General features: G+C 56.5%; 1 protein-coding gene and 1 long non-coding RNA gene across 4 annotated transcripts in view; both read left to right on the top strand.

Annotated features, from left to right (window-relative positions):
• LOC142923472 (uncharacterized) overlaps positions 1-15,362 on the top strand; it is a 33,641-nt gene extending 18,279 nt beyond the window's left edge. For 2 of the 3 annotated variants that reach the window (XR_012940777.1, XR_012940776.1), the window contains exons 3-5: positions 12,018-12,062; positions 12,658-12,696; positions 15,294-15,362. This is a non-coding gene — a long non-coding RNA (uncharacterized LOC142923472). Of the gene's footprint in view, positions 1-9,543; positions 9,580-12,017; positions 12,063-12,657; positions 12,697-15,293 lie in introns of all 3 variants that reach the window. The other variant, XR_012940778.1, reaches the window with a different exon arrangement.
• A 498-nt stretch (positions 15,363-15,860) lies between these two features.
• Positions 15,861-24,159, top strand: LOC142923471 (uncharacterized). Its single transcript, XM_076064615.1, has 5 exons — positions 15,861-15,898; positions 16,325-16,429; positions 19,400-19,478; positions 21,222-21,275; positions 22,990-24,159. The coding sequence occupies exons 1-5, from the start codon at positions 15,861-15,863 to the stop codon at positions 23,458-23,460; spliced, it is 747 nt and encodes a 248-aa protein (XP_075920730.1). The 3' UTR covers positions 23,461-24,159.
• Positions 24,160-25,000: the final 841 nt, after the last annotated feature.

Genomic DNA, 25,000 nt, shown 5'->3' with positions numbered 1-25,000 from the left:
CGAGGCACGACGCTCGTGGGGTCGATGTGTCCAAGTGGCCGCGCTCAGGACACGCAAAGCGCTCCTTCGCTTGGCACAAACGAACGGCGATGCCTCGCCGCTGATCTCGTCGAGGAAACGTGCGGCGCGCCGGCGCCGGCGGGGGCGTTTGGGATAACCGTCGAGCAAAGACGGCTTTTGGCGAGCCGTCGGGACGGAGGACGGCGCCCATGGCTTTTGGATTGCGCGTCTGCGGCCGTCCGCAGCGCCCGCTCCTCGTTAAGATGTTAGGAAAGCCACTTTGAAGTCACGTCGGTTGAAAGCTCGCTTCCTTCCAACTGTTTTTTTTGCGTTTAGTTTCTCTTCCTTCCCGCGCACCTCCGATTAGCACGGTTGGCTACGTAGGGCGCGAAAGAAGTTCAACATGCGTACGCACATGCACCATACGTAGCCAACCGCGCTTATCGGTTGGCTACGTGGCACTGAAGCTACTTATGCTGCTGCTGATGATGATGATGATGCTGCTGCTGCTGATGATGATGCTAATGATGATGATGATGACGATGCTAATGATGACGATGCTGCTGCCGCTGCTGACGCCAAATCCTAAACATAGCAGCAAGGTTTTGGCCGTACGTCTGAAATTTTCTGTGCAGAGTCGAGGAGGAATTTGCAGAGGAGGGGCGGTTGAGTGGACTGGGCCTCAACCTGATGGTCTAATGGGTTTTTTTTTTAGTTTGGAAAATATTTATTTTCCACCCAACATTCGTTGATATCTCAGGAGCTGAGTTTGCTCCGGGTGGACAGCTGGGGACTGCAAGCGCGACCTTTGAACCTCGGCCGTGCCCGCAGCCGCCGCCGTTACCAACGCGTTGTCCCCGGCGACGGGGAGACCAGTCCGCCCCTGCGGCCTCCTCCTCGCCTTCCGTGGGCACAGCGAGCGGTTAATTACTCTCGGTTCTCTGTGTTTACGTCGTAATATTTTTTTCGTAAATATTTTTTTCGTCATTTTTATTGATTCGCTTGTTTGCCCGGGAAAGCCTCGTCCAGTCTTAAGACTCTTCTTCAGGAGGATCCTGCCCAGGTAGGTAGTAGGGGGGGTGGAGGAGGAGGGCGATGATCGCTGTTGCCGCCGCCGCTGCCACCGCCGCCGCCGCCGCCGCTGCCGCCGCCGCCGCTGCCACCGCCGCTACCACCGCCGCCACCGCCGCCGCTGCTGCCGCCATTGCTACCGCCGCTGTTACTACCGCCGCCACTGCCATTGCCGCCGTTGCGATCCCAGTTGAGTAATCGGCGGGTAATGTTTCCGCGTTGGGATCGTGCAGATGACTCCGGTCGCATTGGACGAAAGTGGTCGAGGAAGGTGGATCGACCGTGGCTGATGATGTCGGGAGCACGGGCGGCTGGGGCGAGGGAAGCGGGGAGAGAGTTTTTAGACAGTGGGGACAGCAGAGGAGACCTACCACCGAGCGAAGGGCTACTTGGGGGCTTAGACAGAAAGCCTCAGTTGCTGGAGCGGAGAGTGCGTGGAGGGGAGTGAGATGAGAAGGGGGAGAGGCAGGAGAGTGCGTGGGAGGGGAGTGGAGAGAGATTAGAGGGGAGAGGCAGGAGAGTGCGTGGGAGGGGAGTGGAGAGGGATGACAGAGAGCATAGCAGCATTGTGCAGACGAAGGTTTTCAATCAGTGCACATTGACGGCCGTGATACGTGGGTCGGAAACGTGGCCACTGACAAAGCACGGGGAACAGAAACTGAAAAGTGCGCGGAGAAGCATCGACGAGCGGCACGTTTGGAATAATAATCACACCGAGGGGTGCAAGGCGAGCGCTCCCAGCATTGTGGCTCTTGAGAGTCGATTCAGGTGGCTTGGGCAGGAGGCACGGCTAGGATGAGGCTGGAAAAAAAAACATCGGCTATTTTTTTTATTTTACCAGGCTCAGGCCCCACTGAGCTGTGTAGCTCTCTTTGAGAAGTGACTCTGGCTATCACCAAATGAAAGGTCAACGAAGTGGGCTCATCATCACGTGGAAATATACAGCAGCGGGCACACACTCTAAAACGCGTGATGTTGTTGATTCTAAATGTGGAGGGGAAAACCGGGAGGTGCCCGGAGAAAAATCCACACGACCACGGAGAGAGCGAGAGAGAGAGACACGCAGACTCCAAATATACAGCAGCAGCAGGCGTCAGGGCCTGGATCAAACTCACGACCTCCTGTATACCAGACGAGGTTGTTAACATCTCCCAGCCACCGTGGCGCCCATGACAGCAGAGCGGCAGCCAAAGGAGGGGGAACACGCCCCGAGAGGGAGATGGAGCGGTGATGACAAATAAATCGTTCAGTTCAATAATTTGTCAGGTAGGGAGATGGAATGGCTACGTCGCCCGGCGGAGGCCGAGTCTCTTTAAGACGTCGCTCCCCATGGGCCGCACGGAGCCATCGGAGACCAGGTGCCACTTGGGCCGCGAGACGTCGCCGGCGAAACGTCGCCGGCGAAACGTCGCCGGCGAAACGTCGCCGGCGAAACGTCGCCGGCGAAACGTCGCCGGCGAAACGTCGCCGGCGAAACGTCGCCGGCGAAACGTCGCCGGCGAAACGTCGCCGGCGAAACGTCGCCGGCGAAACGTCGCCGGCGAAACGTCGCCGGCGAAACGTCGCCGGCGAAACGTCGCCGGCGAAACGTCGCCGGCGAAACGTCGCCGGCGAAACGTCGCCGGCGAAACGTCGCCGGCGAAACGTCGCCGGCGAAACGTCGCCGGCGAAACGTCGCCGGCGAAACGTCGCCGGCGAAACGTCGCCGGCGAAACGTCGCCGGCGAAACGTCGCCGGCGAAACGTCGCCGGCGAAACGTCGCCGGCGAAACGTCGCCGGCGAAACGTCGCCGGCGAAACGTCGCCGGCGAAACGTCGCCGGCGAAACGTCGCCGGCGAAACGTCGCCGGCGAAACGTCGCCGGCGAGAGCACTCCGGCCTTCTCCTCCTATTGGCTCCCCCCCCCCCCCCCCCCCCGGCCTCCACCACAAGCGGGCAGGGCTCGCCGAACCGGTACAGCCGGCTGCCGCGACGTAGTCGTCACTCACCGACCCACCCCTGCGACTCGCTCACCGCCGCCACCACCGCCGCCGCCTTGCATCGTCTCGGCAACTTTTTATCGAGTTACTTTTACTTGCGAGTCGTGCGTTGTGTGATTGTGTGCGTGATTGTGTGTGCGGTGTGTGTGGTGTGCTGTGCGCGGTGTGCAGTTTGTGTGTGCGGTGCAGTGCGTGCGTACGGAACGTGTGCAGCGTCTGCGGTGCGTGTGCGCGGTTCCTGAGCGGTGCGTGCCGTACATGTGGTGTGTGCGTGCGGTGCGCGTGTGGCCTTACCGCTTGTTTTCTCATCATCGGCAACGAAATCAGACAGCCCCAAAAAAACATTGACGCCGCGCCTGGACAGTCTCACGCGATCATCATCAGCGTCGCCATCATCATCAGCGTCGTCGTCGTCGTCGTCGGGGAGTTTGTCGTTCGGCGTTGGGTTATTGGCCAACCCCTGGGGCGGAGCGGTCGCTCCAATGGCCTTGGAAAATGTGGCCAGGTTTTTCCGCCAAATCGTGAGTACCTTGCCCGAGGAGACGGCCGCCGCCGCCTCCTCCGCCTCCTCCTCCGCCTCCTCCGCCTCCTCGTCCTCTTCCACCTCCTTCATTTTCGTCTCCCGTGATTCCTCGCCGCCTCGCCCGCCCGCCACCGCCTCGGCGCGTGCGCTCGCGCGCCGCCGTGGAGCGTCCGCCAGGCGGTGCGTCCGTCGGGACGCACCGCCGCAGGCCGCTTGCGTCGCGTGCACCGCACCGACCCGTCGAGACGTCGTCCGGCGAGAGACGACGGGGACGCTGCCCCGATGCCACCGGCGGCGGCGGCGGCGGCGCAGCGTCCAGATTCTTTGACGGGTTTGTAAACAAAGAAAAAAACGCCACCCGCTTATTCCTCGATTGGGGATTGTACATGGTGGCAAATCATCGCCACCACCCCCCCCCCCGCCGCCTTTACTGACAGACTCGTGGCCCCTCTCGCGGTCCACGTGCTGAGGAGGCCACCTCGCCTTCATTTCGCTCGCTCAGGAACGCCTCGCCGAGTCTCAAGACTCTTCTAAGGGGGGGGGGGGGGGGGGGGAGCAGCCGAGTCTGCATTAACCACTCGTACTTGTGGTGAACCACACGTACACACGGACTGTGTACGTGTGCTTTATGCAGCACTTGATTCCTTGCAAAAAGTTTATATTTGGTGTTTGAACATCTTAACACCTGTTTTATTGGCAGAAAGGGTAAAAAACCTTTTATTATTTTTCATTTTAAATGTAGGACAATCATTTACGTGCAGGGGGGCTTGGGTTTTAAGAAAGATGCCTTCTTCAAGCAATAACAGTTTGACGTGTGTTTGTTCTTGGGTTCAGGGCTCAAACCAGCGAGGAACGTAGTGCAGGTGTGAACCTGGGGGAGGTGAGGGCAGTGGTCGTTGAGACCCGGAATCAAACCCAGCAACTCAGCCGTGCTGGCTCAGTGGCTCCGGGATGGCCATTAAGAACCCAATGGGAGAGGAGATAATATATATATGAAATAAATAGAGAGGAGATAATAAATATGAAATAAATAGAGAGAGAGGAGATAATATATATATGAAATAAAGAGAGGAGATAATATATATGAAATAAAGAGAGAGAGGAGATAATATATATGAAATAAAGAGAGATAATATATATGAAATTAAGAGAGAGGAGATAATATATATCAAATAAAGAGAGATAATATATATGAAATTAAGAGAGAGAGGAGATAATATATATGAAATAAAGAGAGAGAGGAGATAATATGTATGAAATAAAGAGTGAGAGATGAGATAATATATATGAAATAAAGAGAGAGGAGATAATATATATGAAATAGAGAGAGTTAATATATATGAAATTAAAAGAGCGAGAGAGAGAGATAATCAAAACGCAGGAATGTAAACCCTGGGAACCTCCGTCAATGCCGCGCCCTCTGAATGTGACACCGCTGTTAGGACGGCCCTCGTGAGAGAGGGGCGAGGGAAACTCGCGGGGGCCCTCCGCACCCGGCATCTCGGTGGCTCCGGCACGTCCATCACGAGCCCCTTGGGACAACAGAGAGACACCCGGCACCACGTGTGCGTACGTACGCATGCTGAACTTCTTTTGCACCGTACGCAGTGGGGAAGGACATCAATCTAAACACAGGAAGCAAAGATAAATTACTTTTCAATCTAGATGACGATTTAAAAGTGCAAAGCTCCAAGCGGCTTTATCACCTTTGAGCGGCCGTCTGGAACGCTCTTCCTTCCGATGTTAGGAAGCCATTGGAGCTGCGCGCTTTTAAATCATCATCTCGATCGACAAACTCATTTCTTTGAAATTGCTTTTTTTGTGTTGAGTTTGTTGCCCCTCCTGCGCACCTCCCGATTCAGCACGGTTGGCTACGTACGGTGCGAAAGAAGTCCAGCACACACGCAAAAGCGGCTTTCCAGACGGCCGCAGAAGTGCCCCTGAAAGCGCGCGACACGGTGACCGTGTCTGTTCGATGGCCGAGCCAGGAGCCGCCTCCGTTGCATCTGCGAGGGCGACCGGAGTTCGCGTGACGGTCTGCACTCGGTTGACATCGGGTTTGTCATCAGCGCTGGCCTGCGTGAATCCGACACGGCCGTCGTGAGTCCAGGGACACTCGGTCCCCCGGGGCTTTGCACACAGGGTCTCAGCTGGCTACGGCCCGCACCCCCCGATCAGGGCCGTTTGGCTACGTGCGCGGCGAGGAAAGAAGTTTAACGTACGCACGGCGACTCCGACGCGGCGATTGCGGGACCGGCATCAGGGCGACGAGGAATGAGCGGGAGGTGCAAAAAAAAAAGACAAAGGATCCCCCGCGTAGCCTAAACACGTGGCAGGACGTGTGAGCAAATTGTTGCCCCATGTGTGTGTGTGTGGATAATAGGCCACTTGAAGGGGCATATCTTAAGCAGTTCTGTGACATTCGCTTCCACGGGCTGTTTCTCTCGGCGCACGGAGCCGGAAACTTCCATCTCGCGCCACAGATAGCAGAATCAGATTAAACTTAAAAAAAAACTCAACCAAATATATAAAAAACGAAATACACAAACACAAGTAGCTCTCTATTTGATTTCACGCTGCTCCCGATGAAAGCTAAAGATGGAAACGTATTCGTTGCATCACACCAACGGAATAATGAAATATATATACAAAGGCGAAGATCGCCCCGTATAGCCTTAACACACTGTTGGGGCAAGTGCTTTTTGCGAGCACATATGGAGACCGGGGGTGGGTGGCCAACACCACGCCGGGCCGCCTTTGTCTCTTCCCAGTGGCGATGGGAAGAGACACGCACCGCACCAGGTACTCATTTTAGGCTGAGTCGACCTAGGGGAGGCACAGGACCCGTTCAGATAATCGTCACCGGTGTTGGCCGTGAGCGGGAGTCGAACTCGGATCGCCGGGGGTTCGCAGCAGCAGCAGAGCGCACTAACCGCTACTCCGCCCGCTCCCCGCAGGAGACACGCACGCAACTCGGAATCTGTGAGAAAACATCGTCATCTGCTGGGGCCGGCTCTGTGACTCACAGACAGTGGCCATTGTGAGCCCGGTCCACCCCAACCGGTGTGGTTGGGCACTGCCCCACCGGTGGCGACGTTCCCCCCCCCCCTCCCTCCCTCATTGTTGTCATCGTCGTCGTCCTGTCGAGCACGCCGTTTGACCGGCGAGGCCGGTTCCGTGCCGTCTTCACGGTCCCCGCCTCTCCTTTGTTGTCCCGCCGGCTATGGTTTCTCGCGCGCACGTGCGCGTTGTGCGTGTGTCTTTTGGGGAGCGGTGTCGGCCACCCGCCCCCCTCCCCTCGTGTGCTGTGCCTGCCTTGATAGGTGCTGCTCGCTAGAAGCACTTTCCCCAGCAATCTGTGAAGGCTATGGGGGGGGGGGTCTTTGTTTTGTGTGTGTGTGTGTTGGGAGCGGCAGTGGAGCGGTTAGCGCGCTGCACTACGAACCCTGCGACTCGGGTTCCATTCCCGATCGTGGCCAACACCAGTGACTATTATCTGAACCGGTACCGGGCCTCCCCTAGGTCGACTCGGCCTCAATTGAGTACCCGGTGCAATTTTTTAAACATCGCCACTGGAGAGACAAAGGCGGCCGGGCGTGGTGCTGGCCGCTCACCCCTGTCGTGCGCCATTCCGGCCTTCACAGGTGCTGCTCGCTAACAGCACTTGCCCCTGCAGTCTGGGGGATCTTTGTCTTTGCCCGAGGCTGGACCGCACAGCGGCAAAACCGCGCGCGTGTGTGACACGCAGCGGTGCATGCCGCGCTGTGGTAGCCTTGTGCCACACAGGTGCAGCTGACTACTGGGCTTGGGAAAAGTGTTGGGCAGCGCCGGATCTGGCTGCCTTCCTGTTCGTCCGTTGTACAAATCGGTTGCTGGCACCCGGACACAGACGCCAATCGTCGGACTGTTCGGCCTTATCCGAAATGGTGGCGACCCTAGTGGGTGGGTGGTGGGTGGTGGGTGGGTGAGTGAGTGGGTGGGTGGGTGAGTGGGTGGGTGGGTGAGTGGGTGGGTGGGTGAGTGGGTGAGTGGTGGGTGGGTCAGTAGGTGGGTGGGTGATGGGTGGGTGGATGAGTAGGTGGGTGAGTGGTGGGTGGGTGGGGGAATGGGTGAGTAGGTGGGTGGGTGAGTGGGTGGGTGAGTGAGTGGTGGGTGGGTGAATGGGTGAGTAGGTGGGTGATTGGTGAGTGGGTGAGTAGGTGGGTGGGTGGTGGGTGGGTGAGTGAGTGGTGGGTGGGTGAATGGGTGAGTGGGTGGGTGAATGGGTGAGTAGGTAGGTGAATGGTGGGTGGGTGGGTGGGTGAATGGTGGGTGGGTGGGTGAGTGGGTGGGTGGGTGAGTGGGTGGGTGGGTGAGTGGGTGAGTGGTGGGTGGGTCAGTAGGTGGGTGGGTGATGGGTGGGTGGATGAGTAGGTGGGTGAGTGGTGGGTGGGTGGGGGAATGGGTGAGTAGGTGGGTGGGTGAGTGGGTGGGTGAGTGAGTGGTGGGTGGGTGAATGGGTGAGTAGGTGGGTGATTGGTGAGTGGGTGAGTAGGTGGGTGGGTGGTGGGTGGGTGAGTGAGTGGTGGGTGGGTGAATGGGTGAGTGGGTGGGTGAATGGGTGAGTAGGTAGGTGAATGGTGGGTGGGTGGGTGAGTGAGTGGTGGGTGGGTGAATGGTGGGTGGGTGAGCGAGTGGGTCGTAGGGATTCCACTTCTCCCGCAGACCAAAACTCGGAGAGGTTTTTCAGTCAGCACTCGACCTGTGCAGTTCACTGCCATGGGGAAAAAAAGTGCTATGCTATACCACAAGATCTTGGAACAAATGAATTCCTGTCAACCAAAACACAGATGCCAATTCAAACCTGTTGTACAGGTGTGTGGGTGAGTGAGTGGGTCAGTGAGTGACTGATGGGCTGGACCGGTGCCAACCATAGTGGGTGGGTCAGCGAGTGATCAGGTGGATAGGTGGCAACCCTTGTCAGGGGTCAGAAGTTTAAATCTGAGAGCTTAGTTTGCACTAAATTCATGGCAGCCGCTTCTAACAGAACTAACGCTCAAACCTCACGGACGCCGCTCACCTCACACAGAGACCCATGCACTCACACGGAGACCACCCATAGACTCACACGGAGGCCACCCATAGAATCACACGGAGATCCATAAACTTACATCGAGACCAATAGACTCACATAAAGATCCATAGACTCACACGGAGATCTATAGACTCACATAGAAACCCATATCGTCACACAGAGACCCATAGTCTCACACGAAGACCCATAGAGTCACACGAAGATCCATAAACTTACATCGAGACCGATAGACTCTCATAGAGACCCAAAGACTCACACAGAGACCCACAGACTCACACGGAGACCCACAGACTCACATGGAGACCCACAGACCCGCATGTAGACCCGCAGACTCACGTAGAGATCCATAGGTCTCACATAGACATCCATATATTCACACGGAGACCCAAAGACTCCCATGGAGATGCATAGACTGACATTGAGACCGACATAGAGACCCAGACTCTACCACGCGGCAACGTGTGGGGGTTTTCCCTTCGATTGGCTAAATCCCAGGCGGCAATGCGAGGTAACAGCGGCGTTAGAGGTCAGAGTTGGTTAACTCTGACCTCTAACCTCTTCACCCTCACCTTACGACGACGACGACAGTCGCCCCCCTCTGCTTCGACAATCGCTCAGCGCCCCTTACCCCCACACCCCTGGTCCTCCTCCCCCCCCCCCAACCCAATCCCCGCTTGTCACCACCACCACCGCCGTTACGCCCCGTGCCGTTCCCCCCGGTCCGTGGTCGATGCAGTCTCTGCCGCCCGTCGGTTCGACGCTTGCACGTTTTGACCGCCCCGTCCGTGCCCCCCCCCCCCGCCCCCCCCCGCCCCCCGCCCCCCCCCCCCGCGCCGTGCCCCTTCGCTGCGTGATTTTTCATTTGCCGTGCGTGTGTTTTCTCTCTCCCGCTCGCAGTCTCGCGATCTCTTTGAGATGATAGAGAAGATGCAGGTATGGTCCCCGCGCCGCTTCATCCCCCGCCTCGATTTTGTCCACTTTGCTTCGGGTACACGCGTTGCCCACCGTTTCGTTTCGGATTCGAATGGAACCGAATACTTTTCCTTTGTTAACGGGCGGTCCTACGGTTTTACGACGGTCCGATTAATGACGAGCCGCTCCTTTTCGACGTTTATATCGACGAAACTATTTTTTTTTATTTTATTTGCCCAGGTTAAGGCCGCACTGAGCTGCGCAGGCTCTTTGCTTAGAAGCGACCTGGCAACCACGAACGATAGCAGCCCCACGGAGTGGGCTCGCCATTGCGTGGACATTCATAGCAGCGGCCGAATGCTCTCCGAAATAACGCCCACCGTGGAGCGATCCGCGACGCAGATTCGCGAACGCGACTCCGGAACGCATTTGGACAGAGTCGGGTCCTTGGCGTGGAACTTTTTTCGTAATTATCCTCGAGTGTTTTTTTTTTGTCGCGGGTTGATTTTCACCGATCGAACCGCCCGCTAAGTACGGCCGATGTAAAGGGGGGAAAAACCGCATCGTTGGCAGGCGATGTCTCTACCGCTCCGGCTGCTTATGGTAAAAACAACGAAAAGAAACGGGGGTCCGGTTTTGACGTCGGTGGTGTCCAGGAACGCGACGTTGTGGAGCCGGGGACTGCCTGCGTTCGTTTTTACTTTTTGGTATTCGTCAGCGATGTGGGAGACCTGCCGAGTGGCTAACTGCCGGTCCGTCCCCATGCACCAACTAACTAATGACGATCTCTTTTTTTTTATTTGTGTTATTATTGTTCGCAATTTTTGTTGTTATTTTATTATTTGCATATATTATTGTGCTTTTTTTAACCCAGGGTAATGTCCACTGAGCGATAACAGGTATTTTTCAGAAGCGACCTGGCCATGACAAATAGATAGCTCAACGACGTGGCTTAGCATCATCGCGTGGAAATTTATAGCAGCAGGCAAAACACTCAATAAACACGCGATGTTTGTTGATTCTAAATGCGGAGGGGACACAAAAAAGCGGAGGACTCGGAGGAAAATCCGCGCGACCATGGAGAGAGAGAGACACACAAACTCCAAATATACAGCAGCAGCAGCAGCAGGCGTCAGGGTCGGGATCGAACCCACGACCTCCTGCATACCAGGCGAGGTTGTTAACATCTCTTAAGCACCGTGATGATGATGAGAGAGAGACACGCAAACTCCAAATATACAGCAGCAGGCATCAGGGTCGGGATCGAACCCACGACCTCCTGCATACCAGGCGAGGTTGTTAACATCTCTTAAGCACCGTGATGATGATGAGAGAGAGAGACACAGCAAACTCCAAATATACAGCAGCAGGCGTCAGGGTCGGGATCGATCCCACGACCTCCTGCACACCAGGCGAGGTTGTTAACATCTCTTAAGCACCGTGATGATGAGAGAGAGAGACACGCAAACTCCAAATATACAGCATCAGCAGGCGTCAGGGTCGGGATCGAACCCACGACCTCCTGCACACCAGGCGAGGTAGCCACCACGGCGCTCCTGACATCCTTGGCAGGAACCATCCTGTAAAATAGTCGAGACTCCTTGAGCATTTCCAGGGCAGACAAGCGAAGTGATGGTAAAGATGAAGAAATGAGAAGTAATGATATCCTTGCTAGCTCACAGAGACTCCCACCTGCAGCCCCAGGCCTGTGATGATAGGCCTGAGACCTGAGGCCTGCGACCCGACCAGGTTCAATCATCCAGGGGTCACGGTGGTCCTGCAACTGTGGAGAGCCAAGGGGAGTTCACATCCCTGGCCAGTTGTTCAAAGTTCACAATCCCACTACCCGCCATCGTCAATTCACTGCTGTGATGATGGTGTGTGTGTGTATGATGAGGTGGTGAGCGGAGGTGTAGCGGTTAGCGCTATGCTGCGCTACGAACCTGGCGACCCGGGTTCGATTCCCACTCACGGCCGACACCAGTGACGATTATCTGAACTGGTCCTGGGCCTCCCCTAGGTCGACTCGGCCTCAAATAAGTACCTGGTGCAGTGTGTAGTAAACATCGCCACTGGGGAGACAAAAGCGGTCGGGCGTGGTTTTGGCCACCCACCCCCCTGAAGTGCCGTGCCGACCTTCATAGGTGCTCGCTAACAGCACTTGCCTCAACAGACTGTTAAAGCAATACGGGTGATCTTTGTCTCTGTGTGCGATGATGTGTGTGTGTGACAATGATGGTGTGTGTGTCACGCAGTGTGCTGTGCGATGTTTGTGATGTATGTGTGTGACGATGATGATGGTGTTTGTGATGATGTGTGTTCTGTGTGACTGTGCTGGGCGATGACGACGATGACGACGTGACGACTTGAGTCCTCTGTCACTGTGTGCTGTGCGATGACGATGACGACGACGATGACGACGACGACTGCGGCTGACCACGTGTGTTGGTATTCCACAGGGCAACAGGATAGATGACCAAAGGTGCCCCATGCCCAAGCCCAGGGTGAGTACCGAGCATCGGTCTCCGCCCTCTATCACCACCACCACCAGATCACACCACCCCTCGTGCACACCGCAACAAACCACAGATCCAGGTGGGAGGGTGGGGGCGATGGGGGCAGAGCCACCACCACCCCCCCCCCCCACACACACATCTGAAGAGCCTCAACAATGAGTATATTTATATTCTTTGGTTCTTTTCGGTAAAGTCACGTCGATAGATAAAAACAAAGTGAATCAAAATAATTTTAAAAAAAACCCCCGAAGAATACGAATTCCTGCAGTCGCGAAAGTTCTAAGTGAAAATGTAACGAGCATATTTAACACGAAGGAGGCTTTCACGACCGCCGTTCCGGTTCGCAGCGCGCCCTGCCACGCGAACCCTCGCCACGCGACACGGCCGGCGAAGTCAAAACGGTGACGGCGTGACGGACGCCGCCGTTTGTTGCCGCGTCGCCAGCGGCAGTGCCGCCGGGGGGGGGGTGGGGTTGGCGGGGGCGGGGTGCTCACGGAACACTCACCCTGACCGCCCGCTCCACGCTTGCACCACTCTCTCTCTCTCTCCTCCACCCTCCTCCTCCCATCCCCTGTCGTTGCAGTCGGAGGATGACTACATCCCCTACCCCAGCGTCCACGAGGTACGCCGCTCGCGGGGCGTCCAGGCACTCCGTGGGGGGTCGCGGAGGGCTGTTCGCGTTCGGATCCGGTGGGCCTAACCCGGGGGTCGCCCCGGGTTGGCGAGATGTTAACTACCCTCGCCCGGTGTACAGGAGGTCGTTCGTGGGTTCGATGCCGACCCTAACGCCTGCTGGGTATTTAGAGTCCCCCCCTCTCTCTCTCTCTCGTGTCTCTCTCTCTCTCTCTCCCCGTGGTCGCGTGGATTTTTTCCACCGGGTCATCCGGTTTTTGCCCCCTCATTTAGAATCAACGTCAACGTGCGTTTAGAGAGCAAATGGCTCCTGCTATTACATTTCCACACGATGATTATGACGATAAGCCGCTTTCGTTGAGCTTTCATCAGTGTGATGGCCAGGTCGCTTCTGAAAAAAAATCCATTACAGCTCAGTGGGAGCCTTACCTGGTAAAATAAAAAATAAAAATTGTAGTTTAGTTTTTAATTGTCGTGGGAGTATTTCACCGACGGTGGTAGGAGGAGCGAGGATGCAGCTGCCAAGCGCCGCTCCAGCGAGCAGGGGGGGACGTTGGAGGTGGCCGCGACGGCGTGGGCAGAGTGGGGCCCCCTGCGTGCCGGTCGCGCCAATCCGAATTTTGGCGAAATAACAACACGAAAAACAAAATAATTGTCACGAAACGACACCGCGGGTTACTCGATCGGGATTACGCATGGCAACGTCGCTCCTTCCCTCCCTCCCTTTCTTCCTTCCTCCACAAACACACACACACAAAGCCTGATCATAACATCGCAGTCATCATAGCAATGACGATTGCGCAAAACCACGCGACGCCTGTTCGCCTAAACCACGCCACCAACCGACCTTCTGGATCACGGCAGCAGCGGCAGCCTCACCCCACGCACGCCACAAAACACAAATGAAGGCGAGGCTGATGGAAGCGAGAGTCCGGGGCTGCGTCCGACGTTAAAAAAAAAAAACATCCACCCGGGGGGGGGGGGGGGGAGGAGACCCCCTACCGTCGAATCTACCCGGTTTGAACGTTCCACACGCCGCCAATGATCGACCATCAACCGATCGGGAGGCGGCGGGCGCGGCGGGCGGGCGGGGGGGGGAGATTCGGTCGATGGTCGACCATCAACCGAATCCCTCGACCGGCATCGTCAAACACCGTGCCGTTGCCGCCGCTGTTTGCCGCGGCCGCTGCCTTCGCTCCCTTTAAAGGGGACGAATGGGCTTGATCCGCTCTGCCCCTGAAGCGGGCGATTGGCGTGGCTCATCTGAAATGACATATTTTGATCTCTTCTCATTGAATCCCGTACGAGAGCATGTCGCAATGACAAAGCGGCGAACACGCCCGCGCGTTCGTTGCCGGCGCCGTCGGCGCGGCGCGGGGGCAGCGCCGACGGCGTGTGGCCTAGCGCCGTGGCTCGGCTCCTGCAGAACTGGTCAGTGGTTAGGAGGCGAACGTGAGCGGGCGAGCGGGGCGGGCGGGGGGGAGCGGGTGGACGGGTTGTTGTGTAGCAGGTAAGTGGGTGAGCCAGCCGGGTGATTGGGTGAGCAGGTGAGTGAGTCAGCGGGTGGGTGAGTGGTGTGAGCGGGTGAGCATGTAAGCGAGGGAGTGATTGAGTGGATTAGTCGGCGAGTGAGTGGGTGAGCGCATGAGCGAGGCGACGAGTTAGTGGGTGAGGGAGTGAGCGATTGAAGCGCTTGAGTGAGTCCATGAGTGAGCGGGTGAGCGAGCGAAGCGAGTGGATGGGTGAGCAGGTGAGTGAATGAGCGGTGGGTGAGTGGGTAGAGGAGTAGATGGGCTGAACACGGCAAAACTGTGGGGGACCCTATTCTCAATGCACCCCGCGTTTGGGGGAGGCTGCGAGAGCCAGGTTTTTTGTTTCCCCCGTGTCAACGACTCTGGGCTCACGTCTCGCACACGGCCGGGGGGAAGGGGGTGGGGGGAAGAGCGATCGAGGATGATGAAAAGGGGCCAAGCCTCTTCATTTATTCAGCGGGCACGCTATTGGGCGTGCGCCTAATTGGAAGCTGGGATTGGCCGCTGTGCCCGCTAGCCGCTCTCGCTCCCCACGTGTTCATGAGCGGAGGAGGGAGGAGGAGCACGCGCGATTGCTTCGGGCCGTTTTACCCGGGGAACGCATTCACACGCACGTGTGCACGCACACTCGCACGCACACACGCACGCGTATGCATGCACACACACGTACGTACGCACACACTCGCGTGCACAAAGAAAAAAGATTCCTCATATAGCCTCAACCGACTGTTGGGGCAAGTACTGTTAGCGAGCATTTATGAAGGCCGGGACGGCACCCGAGGGGTGGGTGGCCAGCACCACGCCCGACCACCTTTGTCTCCCCAGCGGCGATGTTTGCACACCCCCCCAGATACTCGTTTGAGGCTGAGTCGACCTAGGGGAGGCCCAGGACCGGTTCAGATAAATCGTCCCGTGGTGTTGGGGGCGCGAGCGGGAATCGAACCCGGGGTTACTGAGTTCGTAGCCCAGCGTGCTACCCGCTACACTACCCCACACACACAGACACACGCGCACGCCGTGTGACCGTGCACGTGTGTGTGTGTGTGTGTCCCAGGTGCTGCAGCGGGAGCCGCCCTACCCGTCCGTGATACTTCCCCAATTCGGGGGCTACTGGATCGAGGGGCGGAGCGGCGGGGGAGCCACACCCCCGAGGGGGAGGGGGGCCCGCCGCACCCCCCCGCCCCTCGCCGGACCTCGCCCCCTCCCCCGTGGACCCCCCTCTCCATCGAGAGCCACCGCACGGCCCACCTCTACCGGCAGCACTTCCTCGGGCAGGTGAGACCTGGCGGGGGGAGGGGGGGGGGGCATGGGGCGAGGAGTGGATTCTAAAATGTGGAGGACCTCGGGGAGTAAGAGAGAGAGAGAGAGACGCACGGAAACTCCAAGTATACAGCAGGCATCGTCAGGGTCGGGATCGAACCCAAGGCCTCCTGCATACCGGGCGAGGTTGTTAACATTTCCTAGCCACCGTGGCGTCTGTATGGGTCGAAGGGCCCATTGCCTGAAAAGTCGCCTGTTACGTGCACAGGCAGAGACCTCGCTGAGTGCTCGAGATGTGTTCCTGGAGAAGCGAGCGCTAACGGAATCGGCACTAGAAGGGGGTCACCACAGCATCGCATGCATGGGGATGCGTTTCGGCGGTCTGATAGGCTCGGAGCCGTGCTTCGCTCTCATTGGCTGAGCGAATGACGGGAGTGGGGCACGTTTGCCCGGCCGGCGCTGCTGTGCGGCGTTCGACTCGCAAGCGCTCTGTAGAATTATCGTTTTTTTCTTTCATTATTTGTTGGTTGTTGTTGTAATCGGCTACGAGCCCGGCAGAGAACCGAGTTTCGATTCCCGCTCACGGGTCAAACACCGGCGCGACGGTTATCTGATCTGGTCCTGGGCCTCCGCTCGGTCCACTCAGCCTCGAATGAGTACCTGGTGCGGCGTTTAAATCATCGCCACTGGGAGCAAAAGCGACTATTCTTTGATCTTTTGTGACCGTTAAGGCCACACACTCACACAGTTGTTGTTGCCATTGACGACGCCGTTGAGTGTTGTCATTGTAACCATCGTCGGCTATCGCATCGTCGTCCGCACCAGGAGCACTTCACTACTACGCTGTGGACCCCGCGCGTGGGGCATCATCATCTTCTCCGTAAAGCACGAGGTGGTGTCGGAGCAGGAGCACCTCCGCATGATCCTCCGGTAACGCGCCCGCAACCCGGCGCCTCCCGATGATTCCAACCCCCGCCTCCCGTGCCAGCGTTGGCCCAGCATTGGCCCAGCGTTGGCCCAGCGTTGGCCCAGCGTTGGCCCTGCGTTGGCCCAGCGTTGGCCCAGCGTTGGCCCAGCGTTGGCCCAGCGTTGGCCCTGCGTTGGCCCAGCGTTGGCCCAGCGTTGGCCCAGCATTGGCCCTGCGTTGGCCCAGCGTTGGCCCAGCGTTGGCCCAGCGTTGGCCCTGCGTTGGCCCAGCGTTGGCCCAGCGTGGCCCAGCGTTGGCCCTGCGTTGGCCCATCATTGGCCCAGCGTTGGCCCAGCGTTGGCCCAGCGTGGTGGTCATAACCGTCGGCCCGACCTTTGCGTCAAAGTACGCGCAAAAAAACCGCAAGATGCACAAGCGCTACGTGCCTGCACAATGTTATGTTGATTACCCTATGAATAACCCAACCGGTAATGAATATCCATTGTAATTTATATGCATACCTTAAACCCTCGCACGTGATTGGCTCACAAGTGACAACGTCACAGCCAACCCCTATCCATTTACGAACGAAACAGGGGGAGGGTTTCTCCGCGACTCTTTTGGCTGTCGCCTGATGATGCTGCTGCTGCTGGTGGTGGTGGTTGTTGTTGTTGTAATTTCCGGCGAAACGTCACCAGGTATTGTAAATGTTGCCGTGCGTTCACTCTCCAACAACACAACCGGTTAGCGCTGCACGAGTCACGAACTGGCCGCGTTTTGTTTACGTGACAAACCCTTACCAATTGGCCGTGTCGGGTAGGCGGGTTTAACGACACATTTATACATTCACGTGACCTGCCCACAACAACAACAAAAACAACCCTCTCTTGTGGGTAACGCCCATAGCCCCGCAGCGACAAGACGCCTGAGTTCAATTCCCTGTCTCCGGAGCCCCTTTCTGTGTGCAGGTTTCGTACTTTCTCCCACCCCCCCTCCCCCCGCCCATTCTGCACGGTTTCCTCTGGTTTTCCTCCCCGAGCTGAAGGAAGGAATAAAACAAAACCCCGTACAGGGCAACTGGCGCTGCTTGCTGGCCCTTAAAAGATGCCCACGCGCTGAGCAAATTGCACCGGCAAATTACTCAACTGGGATCACTTCACCGCAGGAGCAAACATTGCCCTGTACCTCGATAACTTGGGCGACACACACGGTGACTAGGAGATGTTAACTACCTCACCTGTTATACAGGAGGTCGCGGGTTCGATCCAAACCCTGACACCTGTATATTTGGAGTTTGCGTGTCTCTCTCCACGTCCTCCGGTTTTCCCTCCACATTTAGAATCAACTTATGTTTCGGAGTATTTGGCTGCTATACATTTCCACGCGATAAGCCACTTCGTTGAGCTATCATTTTGGGCCAGGTCACTTCTTAAAAAAGAGCTACCCAGCTCGGTGGGGCCTTAGCCTGGTAAAAATAAAATGAAAATCATTATGAGACCTCCTTTGCCAGTAACAAGATATAGGAATAGGTTTTACCCTTTTAACTGGCACAAAAAAACTGACACCTTTATACACGGGACCGTGTTTGCAATAACCACAACACAAGCAGTCAAAATGGCAAGCAAAAAGAGACAACTCTGATAATGATATGCATGATATGCACTGTCCTTGAAGTTGATTGGTCCACACCCGAGACGGCTTTTCTTAGAGCCTTGTCTCCACTGTTGTTGGACCAGATGACCCATCAATTTCAAGGACAGTGCATATCATTATCAGACTTGTCTCTTTTTGTTTGCATTTTGACTGCTTGTGTTGTGTTTATTGCAAACATGATCCCTTGTATAAAGGTGTCAGTTTTAGGTGCCAGATAAAAAGACCTATTACTATAAAAAATAAAACGTTTAGTTTTAACTTGGCAGGACCCTCTTGAAAATGAGTCTTGAGACTCGGTGACGCTTTCCCCGGGTAAACGATCGGAAAAATAATAACGCTCATAATGACGATCATGAAATAATTGTAAGTTCACACCTGAATTGAGGATTGAACTGTGGAGGCGTTCAGCTTCGTGAGTCAAGGGCGCTCTTCCGGCCGTTTTTATTTTGAGACGAGATCTGACGTCAAGGCGCCATTGTTCCACGAGCGTCTGTGGGCACCAGCCTCCGCCTGCGAGTGATGCTAAGTCTCTGCAGCGCAATGGCTGCAATTACCTCCCCTTAATTATATATTTTGCCGAGCACAATGGTGTGAGTTTTGCACGAGGTTTTCTGCTGCAGCTGTGTGCCTGCGTGCGTGTGTCTGTGTGCCTGCGTGCGTGTGTCTGTGTTTGAATGCGTGCGTGTGTCTGTGTGCCTGCGTGCGCGTGTCTGTGTGCCTGTGCGTGTGTCTGTGTGCCTGCGTGCGTGTGTCTGTGTGCCTGCGTGCGTGTGTCTGTGTGCCTGTGTGCGTGTATCTGTGTGCCTGCGTGCGTGTGTCTGTGTGCCTGTGCGTGTGTCTGTGTGCCTGCGTGCGTGTGTCTGTGTTTGAATGCGTGCGTGTGTCTGTGTGCCTGCGTGTGTCTGTGTGCCTGCGTGCGTGTGTCTGTGTGCCTGCGTGCGTGTGTCTGTGTTCCTGCGTGCGTGTGTCTGTGTTTGAATGCGTGTGTCTGTGTTTGAATGCGTGTGTCTGTGTTTGAATGCGTGTGGGGAGCGGTGGGGCAGCGGTTAGCGCTACGAACCCGGCAGGGACCCAAGTTCGATTCCCGTTCACGGCCAACGTCGGCGACGATTATCTGGACCGGTCCTGGGCTTCCCCTAGGTCGACTCAGCCTTAAAACGAGTACCCGGTGCGCTGTGTAAACATCGCCACTGGGGAGGCAAAGGCGGCCGGGCGTGGTGCTGACCACCCACCCCCTCGCGTGCCGTGCCGGCGCTCGCTAACAGCACTTGGCCCCAACAGTCCGCTAAGGCTCCACGGCGGATCTTTTGTCTCTTTCACGTCTCCCCCTCGTCGCCAAGGACGAAGGCGAGGACGTGCTACGACCTCATCCCCATCTCGTGCCTCACCGAGTTCCCCAACGTCGTCCAGATGGCGAAGGTGAGGCGCGGTGCAACGTCGCTCTCCGTGGGCCACGTAAGGGGGACGGAGGGGCGGGAGGGGGGCAGTTGGAGGGGGGGAGGGGTCTGTGGGGTAGGATGGGATTGGGGATTTTCTTGGGTCAGGGGTCGGCAATCGAAATAGCAAGAGGAGCCGGCGGTCCTCAATAAATGGCGCCACGAAGCGGCCCTTGAAGAGCGGCCAACACCGGCGGCGGTTGTCTGAACCGCTCTTGGGCCTCCCCTAGGTGGACTCGGCCTCAAGTGAGTATCCGGTGCGGTGTGTAAACATCGCCACTGGGGAGACAAAGGCGGACGGGCGTGGTGTTGGCCACCCACCCCCGGCCTCCTTAGGTGCTCGCTAGCAGCACTTGCCCCAACAGTGTGTTAAGGCTATACGGGGCGATCTTCACCTTTGTATATATTTTTTTTCATTATTCCGTTGGTGTGATGCAACGAATACGTTTCCATCTTTAGCTCTCATCGGGAGCAGCGTGAAATCAAATAGAGAGCTACTTGTGTTTGTGTATTTCGTTTTTTATATGTTTGGTTGAGTTTTTTTAAGTTTAATCTGATTCTGCTATCTGTGGCGCGAGATGGAAGTTTCCGGCTCCGTGCGCTGAGAGAAACAGCCCGTGGAAGCGAATGTCACAGAGCTGCTTTTGAGATGACCCTTCAAGTGGCCTCTTATCCACACACACACATGGGGCAACAATTTGCTCACACGTCCTGCCAAGTGTTTTCAAATTGCCAGGAGAACCGATATTTCTTTTTTACGAAGCATGTATTTTGACAAATGTAAGTGAAAACAAATTTCGCGTGCATCACGGTTTGAGTCCATGCATGTTATATGTTGAACTCCTTTCGCGCCAAACGTAACCAACCATGCTAATCGGAGTCCATGGGTCTTTATCTGAATATATGGGTCTCTATGAATCTATTGGTCTCTATGTGAATCCATGGGTCTCTGTGTGAATATATGGGTCTCTATTGTGTGAGTCTATGGGTCTCTATGTGAATCCATGGGTCTCTGTGTTAATCTATGGGTCTCTGTGAATATCTTGATCTCTGTGAGTCTATGGGTCTCTATGTGAATCCCCGGGTCTCTGTGTAAATCTATGGATCTCTGTGAATCTATGGGTCTCTGAATCTATGGGTCTCTATGTGAATCTATGGATCTCAATATTCATCTATGGGTCTCTGTGTGAGTCTATGGGGTCTCTCTGTGAGTCTACGCGTCTCTGTGTAAATCTATGGATCTCTGTGAATCTATGGGTCTCTGAATCTTTGGGTCTCTATGTGAATCTATGGATCTCAATATTCATCTATGGGTCTCTGTGTGAGTCTATGGGGTCTCTCTGTGAGTCTACGCGTCTCTGTGTGAGTCGTTGGTGAATTGGCATCTCAGACCTCTCAGCCCTTCCTCCCTCCCTCCCTCCCTCCCTCCCTCCCTCCCTCCCTCCCTCCCTCCCTCCCTCCCTCCCTCCCTCCCTCCCTCCCTCCCTCCCTCCCTCCCTCCCTCCCTCCCTCCCTCCCTCCCTCCCTCCCTCCCTCCCTCCCTCCCATGATGATGGTCAGGTGCGTTCGCTCTCTTCCCGTGAAGCGTCCAGCGTTGTGCGTCCGTGCCCCGTGGAAAGTGCAGAGCGTGGATGTTTGTGTGTGGGGGGTGACTGGGTCCCGGTGAGAGCGATGGGCGACCTGACCCCTGACCCCTAACCCCTGACCCCTGACCCTGTCGTTCCAGCTCGTCTGTGAAGACGTCACCGTCGATAGGTTTTCCCCGATTTTGTACCCGAAGGTGAGCAAAATGAATTTCATTCGTTCGTTCGTGCACGAGTTGATGTCATGGCCTCTGCTGGTTGCGGAGGGATACGTGAATCCATGACCTCCAGCATCCTGTAGTAATAATACAAATATATAAATAACCATCACACATATACAATTTGAGCGACTCTATATTCTCTCAAGCTACGTGGAATGTTAAGTTACGTGCCCATCGTGCTCGCTGCGCAGTACGGCCTGGGCGGATACGTGACTGGGCGGATACGTGACGGGGCGGATACGTGATTGGTCGGATACGTGACGGGGCGGATACTTGATTGGTCGGATACGTGACGGGGCAGATACGTGATTGGTCGGTATACGTGACGGGGCGGATACGTGATTGGTCGGATACGTGACGGGGCGGATACGTGATTGGTCGGATACGTGACGTGGCGGATACGTGATTGGTCGGATACGTGACGGGGCAGATACGTGATTGGTCGGATACGTGACGGGGCGGATACGTGATTGGTCGGATACGTGACGGGGCAGATACGTGATTGGTCGGATACCCAACTGGTTGGATATGCGACTGGTCGGATACGTGATTGGTCGGATACGTGACGGGGCGGATACGCGACAGGTCAGATTCGCGACTGGTTGGATACGCGACGGGGGCAGATACGTGGTTGGTCGGATACGCGACGGGTCGGATACATGACGGCGGATACGCGAGGGGGCGGATATGCGACGTTCTTCACTAGTACGGCGCCCACCCCGGCCGACTTCCCTGGACGAAAGTCTTCTGGAGTTAGCGCCCACGTGCTCGGCCGCGTCACGATCCGCCACGGATTTTTTTTATTTTCTGTTTAATTTGGGCCACATTGCGACGATCTGCCCGGAGTCCGTCGCCGCTCGTTGTGACCCCGCGGCCGGCTGGCGGAGTGTTCTTAACGACGCAGCTCCTCTCAGATCGGTACGCGGCTGGCTGCTTGCCCTGCGATCCGGCGCTGTGTGGAGGTGGCGGCGAGGGTCCGTGGATCGCCGCACACGGATGATGTTGCTGGGCGAGGGTCGAGCAGGAGCCGTAGCCCTGGCTCGAGAGAAAGAGAAAGCAGCGCAGCCATCCGTTCCAGTGGACTAATCTCCATCCGTTCCAACTTCCTTCCCTTGGGCGTAGAGGAGGGGCCGTACCCCTGGCTCGACAGGAGAAGACGCTGCTGCTAAAATGTGGATTCCACCCGTTACGTTTGTAAGGGATAGAGCGTTTCCCCCTCTCACCTGGCCGCTCCGATTCCCTCCATATGGTATAAACTCATTGGCCGATTGCGCCGTTAATACATAGAGAATCGCAGAGCTTGGGCAATTGTTGGTAGGGCCGGCTCCTCACCCGCGTGGCTGCTGTTGCCTGCTCATCCGTGGTTTCTCCTCCTGGCACCTCCTCTGAGTCGCCCTCTCTCTCTGTCTGAGTCGTCCTCTATCTCTCTCTGAGTCGTCATCCTCTCTCTCTCTGAGCCATCCTCTATCTCTCTCTGAGTCGTTATTCTCTCTCTCTGAGCCGTCCTCTCCTCGTTCCTCGCTCCGAGGCGTCCTCTCTCCTTACGAGAGCGGCGAGCGACTGCTGTGTGGTGGCGGCGGTGCGGCGTTACAAGTTGAAGTCAATTCTAATTATTATCAATCACCCAAATGCGCTGTTCTGTTTCCCATCTCCCCCCCCCCCTCCCCCCGCCCGCTCCCCCACCCCGCAGGCGTCTAAGCTCATCGTGACTTACGATGAGCACGTGCTCTCCAACAACTTCAAGTTCGGGGTCATCTACCAAAAGTTCGGTCAGGTGAGCGTCCCTCCGCGCCTCCTACTCCTGCAGGTGGTCCACCCGTCGCTCGTTTCCGCGCCCTCCCTCAGCGCAGAGAGTCGATGGCCTCGGGCCTCGTCACCAATGGCTGGAAACAAAAACAAACAAAAAATCATAATTACATTTAGGTCGAGCTGCCCGGATGGTTCGGAGGTCAGAGAGACGTCTGACCCGGCACCGCTGAGAGCCTGGGTTCCAGTCCCGGGTGTCTGCCACCCCAGCCACAGTGATGGGCGCCGCAAGCGCTCGAGTCAAAACTATTTCTCCTTTTGCCAACAGGTAAGGCCCCAACTGAGCTGTGTGGCTCTTTGTTTAGAAGCGAGCTGGCTATCCCAGATGGCAGCTCAACGAAGCGGCTTTGCGTAACGTGGACATTTATAGCAGCCAAAGGCTCTAAAGTCCACGCGGCCACGGGGAGAGCGACACCGCAAACTCCAAATATACAGCAGCAGCAGCAGCAGGCGTCAGGATCGGGATGAAACCCAAGACCCCCTGTATACCAGGCGAGGTAGTTAACATCTCCTAGCCACCGTCTTTGACAGTCTCGGCTCAATCCCCGGTGACTGCGCAAAACAAGGCAGTCGTTAAATTCGTGCACACGCACACACACGTGACACACACACACGTGACACACAAACATGTGACACACACACACATGCGACGCACACACGCACACGCACGCACACACATGCACACACACATGTGACGCACACACGCGCACGCACACACATGTGACGCACACACGCGCACACACGCACACACACGCACACACACACACGCACGCACACACGCGCACGCACACAGGCACAGCAGCAAACCTCGTGTATTAAACACCCCCCACCATGTACTCGTTTAAGGCTGATTTCACTTAGGCGGTGGGGTGTTGGGGAAGTGCGTGAACCGGCAGCAGTTCAAACCTCCACGCGATGTCGCCCGTAGTCATTTGGCTGGGTTCCTAGAGGAGCGTGCTAACCACCATCACCACCACCACCATCACCACCACCACCATCACCACCATCACCACCATCACCACCATCACCACCATCACCATCACCACCACCATCACCACCACCACCATCACCACCACCACCATCACCACCATCACCATCATCACCACCATCACCACCATCACCATCACCACCACCATCACCACCATCACCATCACCACCACCATCACCATCACCACCATCACCACCATCACCACCACCACTACCATCACCACCACCACCACCATCACCACCACCACCATCACCACCACCACCATCACCATCACCACCGTCACCACCATCACCACCACCACCACCATCACCACCACCATCACCACCACCACCATCACCACCACCACCACCACCATCACCACCACCATCACCACCACCATCACCACCATCACCACCATCACCACCATCACCACCACCATCACCACCACCACCATCGCCACTATCACCACCATCACCATCACCACCATCACCATCACCACCACCATCACCACCATAACCATCACCATCACCACCACCATCACCACCATCACCACCACCATCACCACCAACATCATCACCACCACCACCATCACCACCATCACCACCACCACCATCACCACCACCACCACCATCACCACCACCACCACCATCACCACCACCACCATCACCACCATCACCACCACCACCATCACCACCATCACCACCACCATCACCACCACCACCATCACCACCATCACCACCACCACCACCATCACCACCACCCTATCACCACCACCACCACCACCACCACCATCACCATCACCACCACCTCCACCACCACCATCACCACCATCACCACCACCATCACCATCACCACCACCATCACCACCATCACCACCACCATCACCACCATCACCACCACCATCACCACCACCATCACCACCACCACC

The sequence above is a fragment of the Petromyzon marinus genome, unplaced genomic scaffold (genome assembly GCF_048934315.1).
Source record: "Petromyzon marinus isolate PM22_M1 ecotype Great Lakes invasive population unplaced genomic scaffold, UKy_Petmar_22M1.pri1.0 PM_Scaffold_544, whole genome shotgun sequence".
In the NCBI taxonomy this organism is placed as follows: Eukaryota; Metazoa; Chordata; class Hyperoartia; order Petromyzontiformes; family Petromyzontidae; genus Petromyzon; species Petromyzon marinus.
The sequence above is the reverse complement of the archived record's forward strand: the minus strand, read 5'-3'. Positions and strand labels throughout refer to the sequence as shown.